Source organism: Anguilla rostrata, chromosome 11, assembly GCF_018555375.3.
Source record: "Anguilla rostrata isolate EN2019 chromosome 11, ASM1855537v3, whole genome shotgun sequence".
Lineage (NCBI taxonomy): Eukaryota > Metazoa > Chordata > Actinopteri > Anguilliformes > Anguillidae > Anguilla > Anguilla rostrata.
The window spans coordinates 31756802-31772496 of record NC_057943.1 but is presented as its reverse complement, the minus strand read 5'-3'; the positions used below and the strand labels follow the sequence as shown (position 1 = coordinate 31772496).

General features: G+C 43.6%; 1 protein-coding gene across 1 annotated transcript in view; it reads left to right on the top strand.

Moving 5' to 3' along the window:
• LOC135234615 (phosphatidylinositol 3,4,5-trisphosphate-dependent Rac exchanger 1 protein-like) overlaps positions 1 to 15143 on the top strand; it is a 113630-nt gene extending 98487 nt beyond the window's left edge. The window contains exons 29-40 of the mRNA XM_064299398.1: positions 1822 to 1912; positions 3153 to 3281; positions 3403 to 3444; positions 3734 to 3951; positions 4203 to 4305; positions 4909 to 5052; positions 6388 to 6502; positions 6800 to 6866; positions 7263 to 7450; positions 7812 to 7914; positions 8652 to 8719; positions 9667 to 15143. Coding sequence (XP_064155468.1) covers positions 1822 to 1912; positions 3153 to 3281; positions 3403 to 3444; positions 3734 to 3951; positions 4203 to 4305; positions 4909 to 5052; positions 6388 to 6502; positions 6800 to 6866; positions 7263 to 7450; positions 7812 to 7914; positions 8652 to 8719; positions 9667 to 9709 — 1311 coding nt within the window. The 3' untranslated portion in view covers positions 9710 to 15143. The remainder of the gene's footprint in view (positions 1 to 1821; positions 1913 to 3152; positions 3282 to 3402; positions 3445 to 3733; positions 3952 to 4202; positions 4306 to 4908; positions 5053 to 6387; positions 6503 to 6799; positions 6867 to 7262; positions 7451 to 7811; positions 7915 to 8651; positions 8720 to 9666) is intronic.
• The last annotated feature ends 552 nt before the right edge of the window (positions 15144 to 15695 follow it).

The following is a 15695-nucleotide window of genomic DNA, read 5'->3' as shown; positions in this document are numbered from 1 at the left end:
GGCCGTGTTAAGTGGCCAGCCGTTTAATGCAGTTCAGCTATGAGTGCTTTTCTTTTTGATGCGCTCAGCGCTGTTGCCATGAAACCCTTTGCTTAACGTCACGTGCCGCCGGTCTGTCTGAGTCAGATGGGTTTCGCTGGAAGGCTGCCCGTCCCCGTTTTCGTTCAGGTGGCTATCGGTAGCGAAAACGAAAAGGATGCTTTGCTCGCAGATTTTACTGTAAACGGTTCACGTTATCCGTATAGGACACGCTCTGTGTACAGTGCAGACAGTGCACTTCATTTTTTACAGCCATATGTCCCCTCTGCATCTGACCCACAGCCAGACTGTCTGTGTAAGAGCTGCATATTTAATGGTGCAGATTTAGATGCTGTACTCCATTTCGCCTGGCTAACAGCAACTGCATTACGCATTTAAAATGTTAAAATGTTCACGTCACAATTCTTATCACAAATTAGTTGGCGATAAAAGCCTTAATTGATTAATTGGATCGATTAATATGTTCATTGTTACAGCCGTAGTAATTTCCAGCACGCATATACTACCAGAAATTACATTTACTTTTGCATCATTTGGCAGACGCACTTACCAGCAACAAAAGTGCTTTTAACTTCTGTGTGACAGCATAAGATAATTTTGCATCCACAAATGATCAAGTAAAATCTCTGGAGACAAAAAAAACAATTGTTCAGACTGTACAAAGGTTTATTAAGGGTAAGTTCAGGGAAGAACGGTAAGGCTTAGGTACATTAATAACAGTATTACTGTCAGTGGTACAAACAGTTATGTTAGAAATATTATTTATATTATTGTTCTCTTCTTTATTAAACAAATGTATTTCCTGGTCTGTTGTTAATACCTACATTACTTCCAGTATTCAGGCCATAGCCCAAAAGCTATGTTGTTACAATAGCTCTAAAGCTACTGTATGTTATTACATTTGCCCCAAAGTCGTGTTATTAGCCCCAAAGGTATGTTTTTACATTAGCCCTAAAGCTATCTTATTACATTAGCCCCAAATCTACCTTATGGCATTATCCCTAAAGCTGTCTTATTATATTAGCCAGTTGCCCCAAAGCTATATTATCGCATTAGCCCCAAAGTTGTGTTATTAAATTAGACCCAAATCAGTGTTATCGCATTAGCAGCAAAGCTGTGTTGTTAAATTAGACCCAAAGTTACGTAATTGCATTAGCCCCAAAGCTGTGTTAGCAGTACTGTAGTGTGTGTGTTTCTGTCCAGACTCCCTGCTGTAATTAAAGGCTCTGGAGCTTCACTTCCTCCTGCCTCAGCCTTGGGTTGGGTCAGTCTGTCTTCTGGAATACAGAGACACCACCGTCGCCTCCGCCCATCCTAGATGGCGTGTGCCTCCATGCTGTTATTTTATCTCTGTTTGCCTCTCCGCTCCACTCAGAGGGTGAACAGTCTCGGCTCGTTCTGCACAGATGACTCCGATAAAGGCGCCGCCGCTCTCATTCAATCTTATCACTTTACCGCTTCGATCTGTCGGCCCGGATCTTTCCGCTAGCAGCTAGCCGAGGCATCTGTACCCAGGAGGGGGCCCCCACCCTCACCCCAGCTCCAAAGTCTTCCCTTACCAAACCCAATGTTAACCTTTGACACCGCACACCGTCTTTGCCTGACAGAAGCTTTGTTCTCCAGGACAGATTAAGGCCTATCGGTTTACCCCGATCTCATTCTGTCAGGTTCCCAGTCGTCTCTCACGCCGCGGACATTGTTCTGAGAGAATTGGATGGCGGCTATTTTTAGTGGTTGTAGGCGGGGTGATGTTTACCGTTGGCCTTTCTTCCTTCTCCTCAGGTTGATTCCATTAACAGTTTGCTCAAAGGCCCCGTCATGACAAAAGCCAGCGAGGAAACCAAGCACTTTCCAATGGACTGCAGTCAACCAGGTAAAGCCTCACTCTCTACAAACTGCAGTCTAATCTGTATTCCTAATATTTAAAATTCAAATGATGTTTATGCAATAATATTGAATGCATTATCATTCCATTATTGAACTTATTGTTGCATTGTTTATCTATGCAATTAACTGTTCCTGATAACATCAAATTACCTTTTTTCTCCAGGTGCATAATCATTTATGTTTTGCAGCTGAGACAGCAATAGATTTTCCAGTATGGGGTCCCAGGCATCATTAGTCAAATGCCTATTCAGTGTACATACAGTATAATGGCATTACACAGGTTCAATGCTATATTCTGAGCCTTGTCATGGTTATAGCGTGTTTGTAATCTACTCATCAGGACTACAAAGGAATCTTTTTTATGTAAAATATTAAGACTGTTTCCAAATTTGAGGTTTTGATTAGATGTGACTCCCTGCATGGTATGGTACAGAATGTTTGTTCCCGTACATAGAAAATATCCATTGATTTGTGATTATTGTGCAGCTGTTCCTAATGGCAGTCCGTAAGAGTATGGATGATCTCATTAAGTATTAATGTGCAAATGTCTGCACAGTGTTGAGCAGATTCCTTCTGTGCTTCTCCCTGTAAAGAGCTGTGTTGGCTTGGCAAGGACAAGGCTACTCAACTCTAGCCTCTTCCAGGATGACCGATATAATGTCATCAGCTTTCTAGGTCTCTTTAAACCAGGCATGAAACTCCAGCACCAAAGAGCCGCAGCATCTGGCTGCTGGTTTTTAATGTGTTGACATTTAATCACTTTATTTTAAGTGATTGGTTGGAAAACGTAGTCCACACATCTTGTTTTCAAGGCTTATATTATCTGTTGATTGAAAGACATACCACAGAAACCCGCAAACACTGGAGTTTGAGATCCTTGGCTTAAACCATTCTTACGTTTTGGAAAGGAGAGGGGGGGTTGCAAGGTCACACTAATAATTAATGTGGTGGTTAGATACCCAGCTGTAGTGAAAGCTTGCTGAGCCGGGCTTCTGATAACAGGGGACTGGGGAAATGAGCTAAAATGTAAAGATACCATATAAAGCACTGCAAAAGTGAAGAATATACACTGTATATATCTAGTAATGTTGTTAGCCCAATCTCTGTTTCTGTTGCTTATGTAACTCATGTTCTCTTGCATGGTCCCGTACTGCATAAGAGCGTCTGTTAAATGAGGGGAATGTAATGTTACGCAGTACTCACGCGTCCGTGCGTCTGTCCCGCAGAACTTCGGAACACGGACGACTGGACGGCGCGCTGTCGCTACGTGATCAACAAGAACATCCAGGAGGACCCCTGGAACCTGCCCATTTCCATCGACACCCTGGTGGAGAAGCTGCAGAGATTTGTGGAAGGTGGGCCGCACACAGCTGAAGAGTTCAACCGCCAGAGCGGCCGTGGGATTCAAAATGGCCTCCCACTTTCACACAGATTCTATTGATAATTGGATTTTTTGTTTTTTGTTTGAATCCACAGATGGGAAGAACCAGCTTCTGCTTGCTTTGTTGAAGTGCACAGGTAATGGTCTTTGTAAGAGTATCTACAACTTTCAGACACATAAACCAAAGTTAGAATGTGTTTTTTCAAGGAATATTCGAAGATTTTTTTGGCCAATGTTGGATGCCCTAATATATGTGATCAGTGTGGTTGTGCAAAAATAAACAGCAGTAGAGACTCGTTGGAGTGGAAATGTAGTTTATAGGTCGTCTAGTAATTAGCCTAATGGTTTGTAGGTGATAAGTGACTTGGAGTTTAGTGGCGCTGGTTTTTATGCTAACGGTGAGATTTCCCCAAACCACCTCCTCAGATACGCATCTGCAGCTGAGGCGGGACGTGATCTTCTGCCAGAGCGCGGTGGGCGCGCTCAGCACCCTGTCCGAGCAGCTGCTGGCCGCCCTCAACCTCCGCTACAACAACAACGGCGAGTACGAGGAGGACAGCAAGGAGGTCAGCAGGAAGTGGCTGGAGCAGATCGCCGCCATCGGAGTCCTCTTCAACTTCCACTCCGCGCTGTCGCCGCACGTGGTGAGAGAGTCGCTCTCAAAGCCCCATCCGCCATTCAACCGATTTTTCATTGATAAAAATGAAAAATTCCTGTTGGCTGATGGGAAATGTAGTCTGTGGCCAAATGGTCCACCGGTCCTGTATATAATACGCTTACTAGGGTGTCATTCATTTCCCTGTGAATCTGTGACAGTACGGTGAATCTGTGCGGTGTTAGCATTTCAGCAGTAGCGTTTTCTGATTTGGCGGTTGAACTGTCTTCCTCCCTGCAGAAAGAGGAGAGGACGATGCTGGAGGACACCAAGGCGGCGCTGCTGGACCTGGACAAAGTGACCGTTTGCTTCCGCCCGCTGGAGGACGAGTGCCTGGTGGCGAGTAAGACTCTCGGTCGCGCCTCGTAGAGCAGATCAGCGCAGGGCAGGGGCTTGTGGCGGGAACGCGATGGCGTTTATCACGCACAGAACACAGGTTTAATGTCGCCCTGAGGGGGAACGCAACTGCCGGAAGGGGCTTCCTGAATTCGGGCTTTCGTTCCGGATGATTCTTTACGGAGCCCGTTCAGGAAATTTGGACGTTGCGAGCGGAGCTGGCTGTCGCAATTAGGGCCAGATGTATCTGAAAATAAAACAAAACCCAGGAAAAGCCCAGAATTTCCTCTCTCGCAGTCACTACTGTTGAGCCCAGGATATAAAGAGTCTATTTCTGTTGGCTTGGATTTGGGGTAAACGCAGGAGTTTAGCATGAAAACAGATGGTGGGTTATTTGTGATGTGCGTGAATATGAATTAGGCTGAGATGAAGGCAGGTGCGTTTGAGGCCGGAAAGCTTATCCGTTAGCACGTTAGCACGGAGAGCGCATTTAAATACGGTACAACAGGGATGTGATCGGGTTGCTTACTGTGATGTGCTTGAATGTGATTGGTTAAGTGTGAGTTTGGGATGTCCAGGTTGCGGGAGTGACGGGTTTCTCCTCCCCCAGACACGTCGGTGTGCTACCAGGTGGAGGGCAGCAGGCAGGCCCTGCGCGTGACGCTGCTCCTGGACAGCTGTCACTTCTCCGAGCTGCCCTCCCGGCTGCAGAACGGCGGGAGCCTCAGGCTGCACACCGTGCTTTTCACCAGAGGTGCGGAGGGAAACGCGCGCTTCTAAACGCACAGCGGGGGTTTGAAACGCACGCAGGCGCTTTCACACGCACGAAGGCGCTTTCAAACACACTGGCACTTTCAGACACACGCACCACTGGTTCCGAACTAACGTTGACGCTTTAAAATGCACGTTGGCCTTTCGAACACATTCCACCACTTTCAAAACACACACCATCACTTCCAAACACACATCGCCACTTGCAAACACATGCCACTGCTTTTTTATACACAGTCTCAGTAGCCAAGACAATAATGCCAGACTTGTAAAAAGAGGTTATACTTAACTAAAAACAGTTGAGCAGTCTTTTGTTTTAAGCGATAGGGACCATTTTGGTATGCAGGGGTCAACAACCAGCCCTAACATTGGCCACAGACAGAATTCAAGCAAAATGGCTACCCACAGGTTTATCAGTCAGTCATTTTCATAGATAACATTTCACGGTTAAGTTCAGTTATTCAAAATCTGAATATGGGAAGAAGATAAAATATGACGGTTAAATCCACCGCTCAAAGCTGAGGATGAAACGCGTAGCAGCCTACTGTATGGAAAGGGGATTTTACGCAGTGGAGTGGCATCACAAAGAGGCAACCCTGATATCAAATATCAAATCATGTCTGTGCAGAAAGTGGAAGTATGTTGCCTCCTAGTGGCGCACACTCAACAGTGCATCTTCATCAGAGCGGACAGGTTCTCAGAAACAGGCCTGGCTGCAGCACTGTCATTTAACAAGAGAGAATTTTTTTCAGTTTTACCAACAGCTTGTAAGTAGTATCAAGTGGATATTTTCAGAATTCTCCATTTCTTCCAAAGATTAATCAGAAGTTCAGAACAATTAAGTATGGCAGCATACTCCAAAAACAACAGCCATAACAGTATGTTACAGCTGCACCACAGCTATCGTATACATAACAAAGCCGTTTTGCTCAGAAAAGTGATTTAATCACAAAAAGCCTGTTAAATACAGTCATATGTCCCATGGGTAAGGGAATAATGAAGAGCCTTAAATATCTCCTGCAGAACACCTTTTCTACAATTCTTCACATTGGCCTCCTGGTAACGGTGTAATATGATGTAACAGGAGCGTGACACAGTGTACTGCGGTATCACAATGTAACATGGTGTTACAGCGTAATATGGTGTAAGAGTAGTGTAACACGGTATAATGCGGGATATCGCATTGTAATGTTGTGTAACGGTGTAATATGGTGTAACAGGAGCGTAACACAGTGTAATGCAATGTATCGCAGTGTAATGTTGTGTAGCAGTGTGATATGGTGTAGCAGCAGGGTAACCCACTGTAATGCTGTTCCAGGGCTGGAGAGGCCAGAGGGCGTGTCCCCACAGGACTGTGTCTCCATGGATGAGTTCCAGCAGCGCACCAACGCCGTCTCCCTGGAGAAGGTCAAGGCCTATTACAGGAGGCTCAGGTACTGCTCCTGCAGCAGGGCTCTCAACCTCACTGAGACTGGCAGGGATAGGGTCATTAGTGCCATTGGCACCATAAAAATCCTTGTCTGTTGTATCTCAAAAAAGCCAACAGAAATGACCATGGAAACAGGAAATTACGCTGAACACTGTTTTGAATTGACTTTATCGCAAAGCTTACTTGGTGTCTAGTCTTGGTTGGATGTGTGAATGTGCTAATTTATGGACTGAGTGACCTTCCCTGTGTGTGGTTACAGCAACGTGGCTCTAATTGAAATGCTCACCATCTCTTCTTCTAGGGCTTTCTACCTGGAGAAATCCAATTTACCGTCAGACTCCAACACCACGGCCGTGAAGATCGACCAGGTACATAATTTTGAGGTCCAGCACAAGGCTTGCAGCTGTAGTTCACCGAAGTTGTAGTTGTGCTAAAAATTGTACATTATTCAAATGCTACTTGGTAAATGGGCAACTTGTAGCAGCAGTAGTAGTAGTAGTAGTAGTAGAAGTATTACTGTAGTACTGAAAATCTTACATCATCTGTTTCTTGTTGTAGAAGTGGTACTAATAATGAAAATGGGCTGCAGGCATAAAATTCCCTGCTGGGGACGGGTGGAGGGTGGGGTAACACTCATCTCAGATGCCATCAGTGTCTGGTGTTTACCAGGGTAAACTGGGCAGAAGCTTCCTGTCTGGGTGGGGATTCAAGAGTGGCTTTTGTCCCCAGACCCCCTACTGACCACCCCCCCCCCTCCCCCCCAGCTCTTGCGGCCACTCAACGCCTTGGACGACCTGTGCCGGCTCATGCAGTCCTACGTCAACGTGAAACCGGGCGTGTCGGGCAGCGCGGGCAGCCACCCGTCGGGCGTGAGCGTCCTGCCCGTCTCCGCCGAGCTCTGCAACCGGCTGGGCGCCTGCCACATCGCCATGTGCGCCACCGGCATGCAGAGGTACGTGCCCGCAACAGCGCCCTCTGGTGTGAGCCAGGAGAAACTTCAGCCCCATGTAAACATCCTAAAGTGGGGGCACTACCTGATCATTAAACTCTACACTTCATTGATGTAGAATACCATTACATTATATTACATTAATTTAGCACATGCTCTTATACACTGTGATTTACAGTGTTAGGCAAACATGAATTAATTCACCTGATTAATGTAACTATGCAAGGTAAGATTAATAAGAAGGTAAGACAAATGTAAGACAGCTCTGAACCAGCATAAATCAGTGTTCTTCCTTTCCTGTTTGAGAAGGGGTGGAATAAGGTGGGCGGAGTTCTGTGATTGACATGTCTTTGGAACACTGCAGGTGCACTCTGGGCGTGTCCCTGGAGCAGGCGGCCATATTGGCCAGGAACCATGGACTCCCGCCTCGGTGCACCATGCAGGCCATGGACCTCATGCGCAAACAGGTACCGCCTGCATTCCGTATGAAAATTAGTTTGGGAGCAGGAAAAAGAGAAAGCAGGCTGTCATTTTGCTCCAAGCATTCATATACAAGGAATTGTGGGATAGCTGCCTGACAAGAAGTAATTACCTGTTGATGAGTGCTATCGAAATTTATGGGCACTCATTTAAGTTTTATTGTTATATTTCATTTGGGAGAGCAGTTATCAATTTTTTTTTGAAGTTAGATGATAATGGGGGAGTCGTACCAAAATAATTAGGGAAGTGGAAGAATAAAAAAGGGTTTAAAGCAAAATTAGGTTAAACCTGAGATATGCATTATTTCATATTTTAATGAAATAAATCTAATTTTGAAACATGCATCCCAAATATGTATCTGGTTACAAATAGACTGGAATATACTGAAAATATATTGGGGAAAATGCATTGTCATGATATCGCAATACTTCACAATATGTGGGCAAACTGTTTAACTATTGCCACTTTCAGGTATTTTGAAATATATTTTTATTTTGAAATATATTTGCCATTATATTTTCCAGAAAGTCCATAAATTGCAGCAGATTTAATGTCCATAATACACATGTACAGTGCTATGTAAATCTCTTTGTTTAAAGAGACTGCCTTTTCCATAATTAAAAGAAAGGAAATAGATGTTGTGTTAATTGGTCATGTATGAATAAAAATCCTAAGCCTGCTCTTCTTCAGTTGAAATATTAATGGGGTGAATGTGTTCCCACAGGGCACCAGGGTTGAAATCTCTGCCAAAAACCTCAAAGTAATGGATCAGATGCCCTTGTGCGCACCAAGGTAACGCCCGCCTAAACCTGCTCCCATCTCAGTGTCCAGTCTTACCCAGGAAGCATTCTCTCCCAACACTAAAACTGCAGATTCAACTAATGAACCAATCATGGGCTTCCATGAGCAGCACCTTGATTTGTTGAGTCAAGTTGTTTAGTGCTGGGCTGGAACAAAAGCCTGCACTCACACCAGTCCTTCTTGAATAAGATTGGAGCAGTTGGTCAGGTAATGTGGTACAGATTGGAAAATTACGGATCCAAGCAGTTGGCTATAAGATGTCATTTTGGAATATGACTGCTCCTGGTCATCCAGGCCAATGCCTTGATTATGTCAAAAAGTTGTAACTAGAAATTTATTTTAAAAAAATGTTTTCCTCGCAAGCATAGGCTTGCATAGATTTTTCACGGAAAAAAAATGCATTCAACTGCAGTTGCCTTTGAGCAAGCAGCTGATTGGCTCTAGGAATATAATGTGATTTAATGTAATGTATTATGTAATGAAAGTTTCCATCCAATCAGTGACTCTAAGCTTATACCGAAGCTGCAACTAGTATAAAGCCAGGGGTCTGCTGGTGGACACCACAGATAATATTTGTTCGAGAACAAAATGAAAATTGAGGAATAAGCTGGAAAATGAACTGCAGAGAAATTAAGTTGGGTAGTTTAATATGCAGAATTAATGGTTTGTGGAGAGAGATCATTAAATCTGAGTCAGCCACCCTGTCATGACTCCAGAAGCACCCTCGCACTTTCTCTCATTATGAAGTATCTGTACAGCGCCAGACCTCATAAACATCATAAGCGGCATTCACTGGGGATTCTGAAGATTTTTCTTACCGAGTTGCAATAATGTTGTTGCTGCTTTAAGCAAAATGTGGGAGACTCCAGATGGGCATTTCTTTTTCATTTTAATTTAATATCTCGCCTATTTCCTCTGTCTCTTTTCCCTCTCCCCAGACTGTTCAAGCTATGCTTGCCACCCACCGACGGAGATCTGTGAGGAGGGGCGTTTTAAGGACGTACTGTGTTTTAGTTCACTCCCGCGGTCGGGTTCGGATATGAGGGGTGAGAGAGGGTTTCAGTAGCGGAAGAACAAGGGATGCAACGCTCTCTCTCAATAAATCGGCCTTTCACGAAATAGGGATGCGTCGACGCCGCCTCGCGTCTCGACGCATTCCGATCACCCGGGGGACTCATCGAGAGACATTCCGGATTGTTCTGGGAAATGCCTCCCCACCCCCTACCCCAGCGCTTGCTTTGGACTTTGACTTTTCGGGCCGGAAACCCCCTTCTGTGAAAACGCGGAGGGGGCGTCACCATCGCTGGCTATGCGGGCTCAGTTGGAGCATGCTCAGTGGATTCAAGGACCACCTGGAGCGAGCAGAGCACATTTACAGTTTACGCTTGCCCTGTAGCTGACTGTAAAAAAAAAAATATATATATATATATATGATCAGTGTTATTAATTTGCCTTGGACTGCAAATATCACATGTCACGGTCACTTTTACATCGTATTAAGTCTCATTAAGTGTTTTGTGTTGGACACGTGGTAGCTGAAATGGGCGTGGCTGGGCGCAAGAGGCGGGGCTAAATGCCAGGACTCCTCCCTCTAGTCCTGGTCCAGGTCGTACAGGAGTGTCGCGCGACAGCTTCGGATTTTCCGGGGCACCACTGTACCGAAGGGAGAGCACGTCAGCGCTGATAACTTTTAAAATCTTTTTTATTGTCTACATCAAAATATACGGGATGGCTAATTATATCCCTCAGTTAATATCAGGTATTTTTAAAAACGGAAAAACTAGAAGCATTCCAGGGCCGAATATCACGTAGCCTATAAAATAGCTTATTTAAAGGACCAGCAGAATTTTGCCTCCGCATTTATTTTTAAACATTTTCCGTTGTTCCGGTTTCATTAACCAGTGTTAATGGGGGCAGAGGATGTGGAATTGTTCTCTAGCTGTTGATCATGTATGTTAGCTAACTAGTGTTATTGCTTCTGCCAGTCTGCAGGTTGTACACAATTAAGTAGCCTAGTGAAATGCTCATTGGAGCACGTAGCATTCTGAAATCTCGCATAGCACGTTGCTGTTTTAAAGATAATATAATACGGTGGTTTTTCTTAACCATATGAAGGTGTAAAAAGTTCTAAAATGGCAGCAAGGAAGAATAATGTCTGTTTTTGTCGGCATATAGGCCTACTGTAAATTACAGGAAATATATGAGCAAAGGGATAACCGAGGTACAGAATAATGTTTTAAGAATTATGTTGTAATTTTCTTATTTTCTTGTACATATTTACATAACAATATTTTATTTTCGCGAGGACCAACATATATTAGGTATAGCTGTTTGAAGCAGAGAGATGCTTATAATAAATGAAAATCATTGAGAGCACAAAACATGACATGTAAAACATTTTAATACTTCGTAATGATGCTGTACGATCTGATCAGAGGCGTCTGACGAGTCAACCACGCGCGAACCGCGTTTCGGTCCGTGTCGTTTCCAGACGCTGACCTCGCGATCTTGGGGCCGACGGACGTAGTTCGCATGCTGCCTCGTCAAACGAGCTTCAAATTCTGTTATTTATTGGAGGGGGAAACAGTGTTGCCAGTATTGTTTAAACCGGGTGGAAATTCTGCCTTTACCTCACTGCCTCTATACAGACACCACCCTCTGTTATTACTGGGTTTCTGACATTAATGATCATTAGGGAAAGTATTGGGATCTTGCTATGGCAGGATACCAGTGGCTCGTGACCACTGTTGACTTGACATTTTCCAGATAGGTCTTATAGATTATTGGTGTTCTACTAGATCACTGAGGCTGTTATTAACCTGACGTTGAATTACTTGACTGACTAATGGGAAAATTGAAGTTTGCTACATCTTTCCATGTGGACCCTCAATGTAAACCGGGACTCAATTAAACTCTGTTCAGCTAATTTCATGTCATTGGTTTTTTAGAGTCCTACTGTGCCCAAGGTGCATTTTAACTGCAGTACACTTCTGGTTGTAATAGAATTATGAGGCTTGGATAAACTGCTTTTTCTTTCATTTTAGAGGTGGAGAGGGAAGATAAACCGAACTGGTCCGTCTTCATATCGAGACGGTATTTCCAACACAAATATTAGTGCTGCCATTTCTGTGACTTAAAAAAAGGCTTTACATTTGAGTGTTATAATCCAATAAACTGCTGAAGAATTTCTGTAATCCATAGGCTAATTCTGTAGTCCTTCTCAGGTCAGGCCAATGTAAGAAAATGCTGGTTACTTTTTACCCTTGAAATATTTCATTTTTACATATATTAATGCAGTTAAATGTTTTTCCAGAAATATATATATATGCAGTGAATATGAATATTCCAAATATTCACTGAAATTGAATTACTTTTTTCATAAACTGTGTGAAAGGGTTCTATGCAAGTGCTCTTAATCTTCACTTCAAATTTTTATTTTATTATCTAATGTTTTAATTATTTATCAAAATAGTGTTCCTTACAAAGAGCGAGGCTTTCTGGTGTAACAGTGCTGAACAGTCTTTTCTGCATCTTGGGGGTCATTGAGATTGTGTGCATGTTTTTTCCTAGGACTCATTTTCGCATATATCAGACACATTTTCAGATGTGTTTGTCTCTGAAAATATGCTGGTTTGATCTTATGTGAAAGCTGTATTCTTCTGTAAGCTGCTGATTAGTAAAATGGCAGCAGCCTTTATGTCCAAGTGCAATAGAGTCACAGCTCTTTGGCACAGGCACAGATCGGGAGAACCTGATTTTTAAAAAAGTATTTCTTAAGGTATCGTGATTAAGGTAGAATTGGACCGTTTTTAAAAGTTGTCATGCAAGTCAAATGTGTTTACCGCAGGTCCCGATTCTGACCGCTCTGCACATTGTGCTTGTCACTGAACAGCAACTTTATTTCCACGTGCAGTGCATTGCACTTTGGTGGCCAGTGAAACAAATTTTGAGTGTTTATGAAGAAGCAAATCGTCGCGCTCGCCCACGGTCCAAGGACAAATCGTCTGTGGCATTTCTTTTCTTGTTGACATTTGTGCCCCCATTATACGAAACATTGGCGCAGTTCATTTTGTTTTTGACAGCCATATTTTCCCCTTGCTCTGCCCGGTATGTTCCGCTGCAGAACAAGCTGTGCATAAACTTGGAGGAGACTTGCAGGACAAGGCTGTCAGAGGAACTCATGGGATATTAATAAGAAAAGTTAGTTCCTTCCAGCAGTTTCTGGGAATTGTGAATTTGCGGAACTGCTGTTTGATGAAGGCAGTCTCATAACTTTATTCTTTATTTTAGTTTTTTGACAAAAGAATTACTCAATTGAATTGTGAATTTGTTCTTGAGAAGTAAAGACCTATGGACAATCAAACATTTTAGAACTCTTTCTGCTGAGGAGTAAAGATACAGGGTGCTTCTTCCCTTTGTGTTTCCAGGGGGAATCTTTTTAAAGGTGCACACGCGGAAGGTCTTGGGGTGCATTCAAACTGCCTATTTAGGTGCCTCCTTGCTTCCTTCCCTTGCCTCATTTCCTAGTATGGAAGACCAAATGGGTAAAAAATATGTGAAATTTACATCTGAAATCATGAGTTGGCCATGTGGGTGCATTCCAATCACTTACTGTATTCGTCCTTCGTCTCCAAGGTCCTTGACTGACCTGGAAATTCATTGAGGTGTGCCATCATAAGGACATTCCAACCCGCTAAGAGCCAGCATGCTCCTGAAGAATTATTGAGCAAGGAAACACGAGTGCATCCTTTGCGGAAGTATTTTTTCGGAATGTGTGACATAGCTATCGACCTGTGGATCCACCTCTCCCCATCTGCCACATCTGTAATTGACGTGGCTTCAGTCCGATGCTTGAAGGTTTAAGGATGTTCCAATTGCCTTATAAACGTCCGTCCCTGTGTCCTTTCCTTGCTTCCTTTCCTTGCGTCCCTCGATGAGTGGAGCTAGGAGCAAGGAAAGGAAGCAAGGAAATAAAATAGGCGAATGGAATGAGTCCATGTTGACAACGCGTGATTCCAAACATCAATTTCACATATTTTTTTACTTGTTTTGCCTTTCATACTAGGAAAGGAGACAAGGAAAGGAAGCAAGGAGGTACCTAAACAAGCGGTTGGAATGCACCCACAGGCTGTATGTGCTCATTTCCTTTGTCACAGATTGTTGTACTTTTTTTTTTTCTTAATGGCACTTATTTAAAAGGGGGATTTCACCAAAAAAATCTATATTTCATGATAAATTGATTTTGTCCCCTGACCGTTTTGTTTAAAAAATCTTTGTTGCACCATACAAATCTTTGAGACATCTGTCTCTGGTCCTGGAAAATTCTGCCTGAGTGCACAGCTGAGTCTAATTTAAAAAAACTTCTGACCATTAAGGGGGGTCAATAAAATAGAGTGAGAGATAGAATGGCCCTCTTAGGTCTCGCCGTGTGGCCGGGGGTTCGATCCCATGCCATTCTATTTTCTAAGGTCCCTTCTCTGTCTGTTACCATCTCTGCTTTCTACCTGCCTGAATAAAGCAAAAAATAAAAAATAAAACACACACAAGGGAGATTGACTGTCCTGCTCTCCTTGAAAATAAATATATAAGATTAACCCCCAATGGTGCAGTAACCCTGACCGTATCAGTGCTCATTGGTAATAGTGCTGGCGAGTGAGGCAGTGTTTCGGTTGATGGAGTTTCCCCCAGTGCATTGCTCAATAGCGACCCCCCATGGTCAGTTGGGAGCCTGAAATACGGCTGAAGTATCATTAGCGATACAGTTAGAAATAGCTGTTTGCACTCGTAGTCAGTCAGCCCACTCATTATGGCAATGAAAGAGATGTACATTTACAAAATTGCGTTCCTACATTAAGGGAGAAATTTCTTTGCCGTTCCAAAAAATTTTTTTTGGAGTTTCCAGTTTTTCCTTCAACCGACGACCTAGTCAGGTTCATACAGCCTACAAAATGGCTACTCCTGGTCAGTGAATGTAGCCTATGATACCACTTTCTCATTTGGGAGCACATTTTGATCAGTTTATATTATGTCTTTGCGTTTTCAGCAGTTCATCAAATGACTCATTTTTTGTTTTTCTGCAGCAATTTTATTAATTTATTTTTTTCAAAATGGGGTCCCCAAATTGATTTAAGTGATAATTTGAGCAGTATTGTTACTAAAAGTATTTTATTTAATTTACTATCTTTTATTTGAACCAAGAGAGAATATTTCTAAACCCAGAGAGAGTATTTGCTGTGCTTGGATACATGTTATGTGTAATACTTAACTTGTAATTGTTTTCTAAATATTCACTGTTGTACATAATTTGATTTGATTTTAGTTTGTGTGCCCTAAAAACATTGTACAGAAAAAGATTTAATTTTTTCCAGATTATTATTAACCTCTATTTGCTAGTTAATAAAACATCTACAAATTATTGTGCATTTTTGTGGTTTTAATTTTGTTTCCATAGTGGTAACCTTAGAAAACTGGGCAGTCATGATCATTCCATTTCATGAGGGGTCCCCAACCCTGGACCAACACAGACTGCTGGGTCTACTGGGGACCCCAGCTTTGGTCCAGAAGAGCCACAGGGTCTGCTGGGGTTCCCATCCCTCGTCCAGGAGAGCTGCGTGGCCACAGGATCAGCTCATTGTCTTTGTTTGCGATTAATTAAATCAGTTAATCACACAATTCACTGGCCTTGTCTGGGCCAAGCACTGTTAAAGCACTGCTCTTGTGCAGGGATGACCACGTCTGGCTGTGATGTCCCTGCCCACGCCAGTTTGAGCGGCGGGCACGGACTGAAAGGAAGCGGCTGACTCCGCGCATTTCGGAGAAGAGCCCGAGCTTGTCCGAGCTCTCCCGAGGGTCACGGCGAGGAGCACAAACGTGGCCGAGCTTTCCAAATCAGGGGGGGGGAAATCCTGCCGCCCCTGTTGCGTCCGCGGCAGCCGCCTCACGCGTGACGGACCCCGAAAACGTGGCC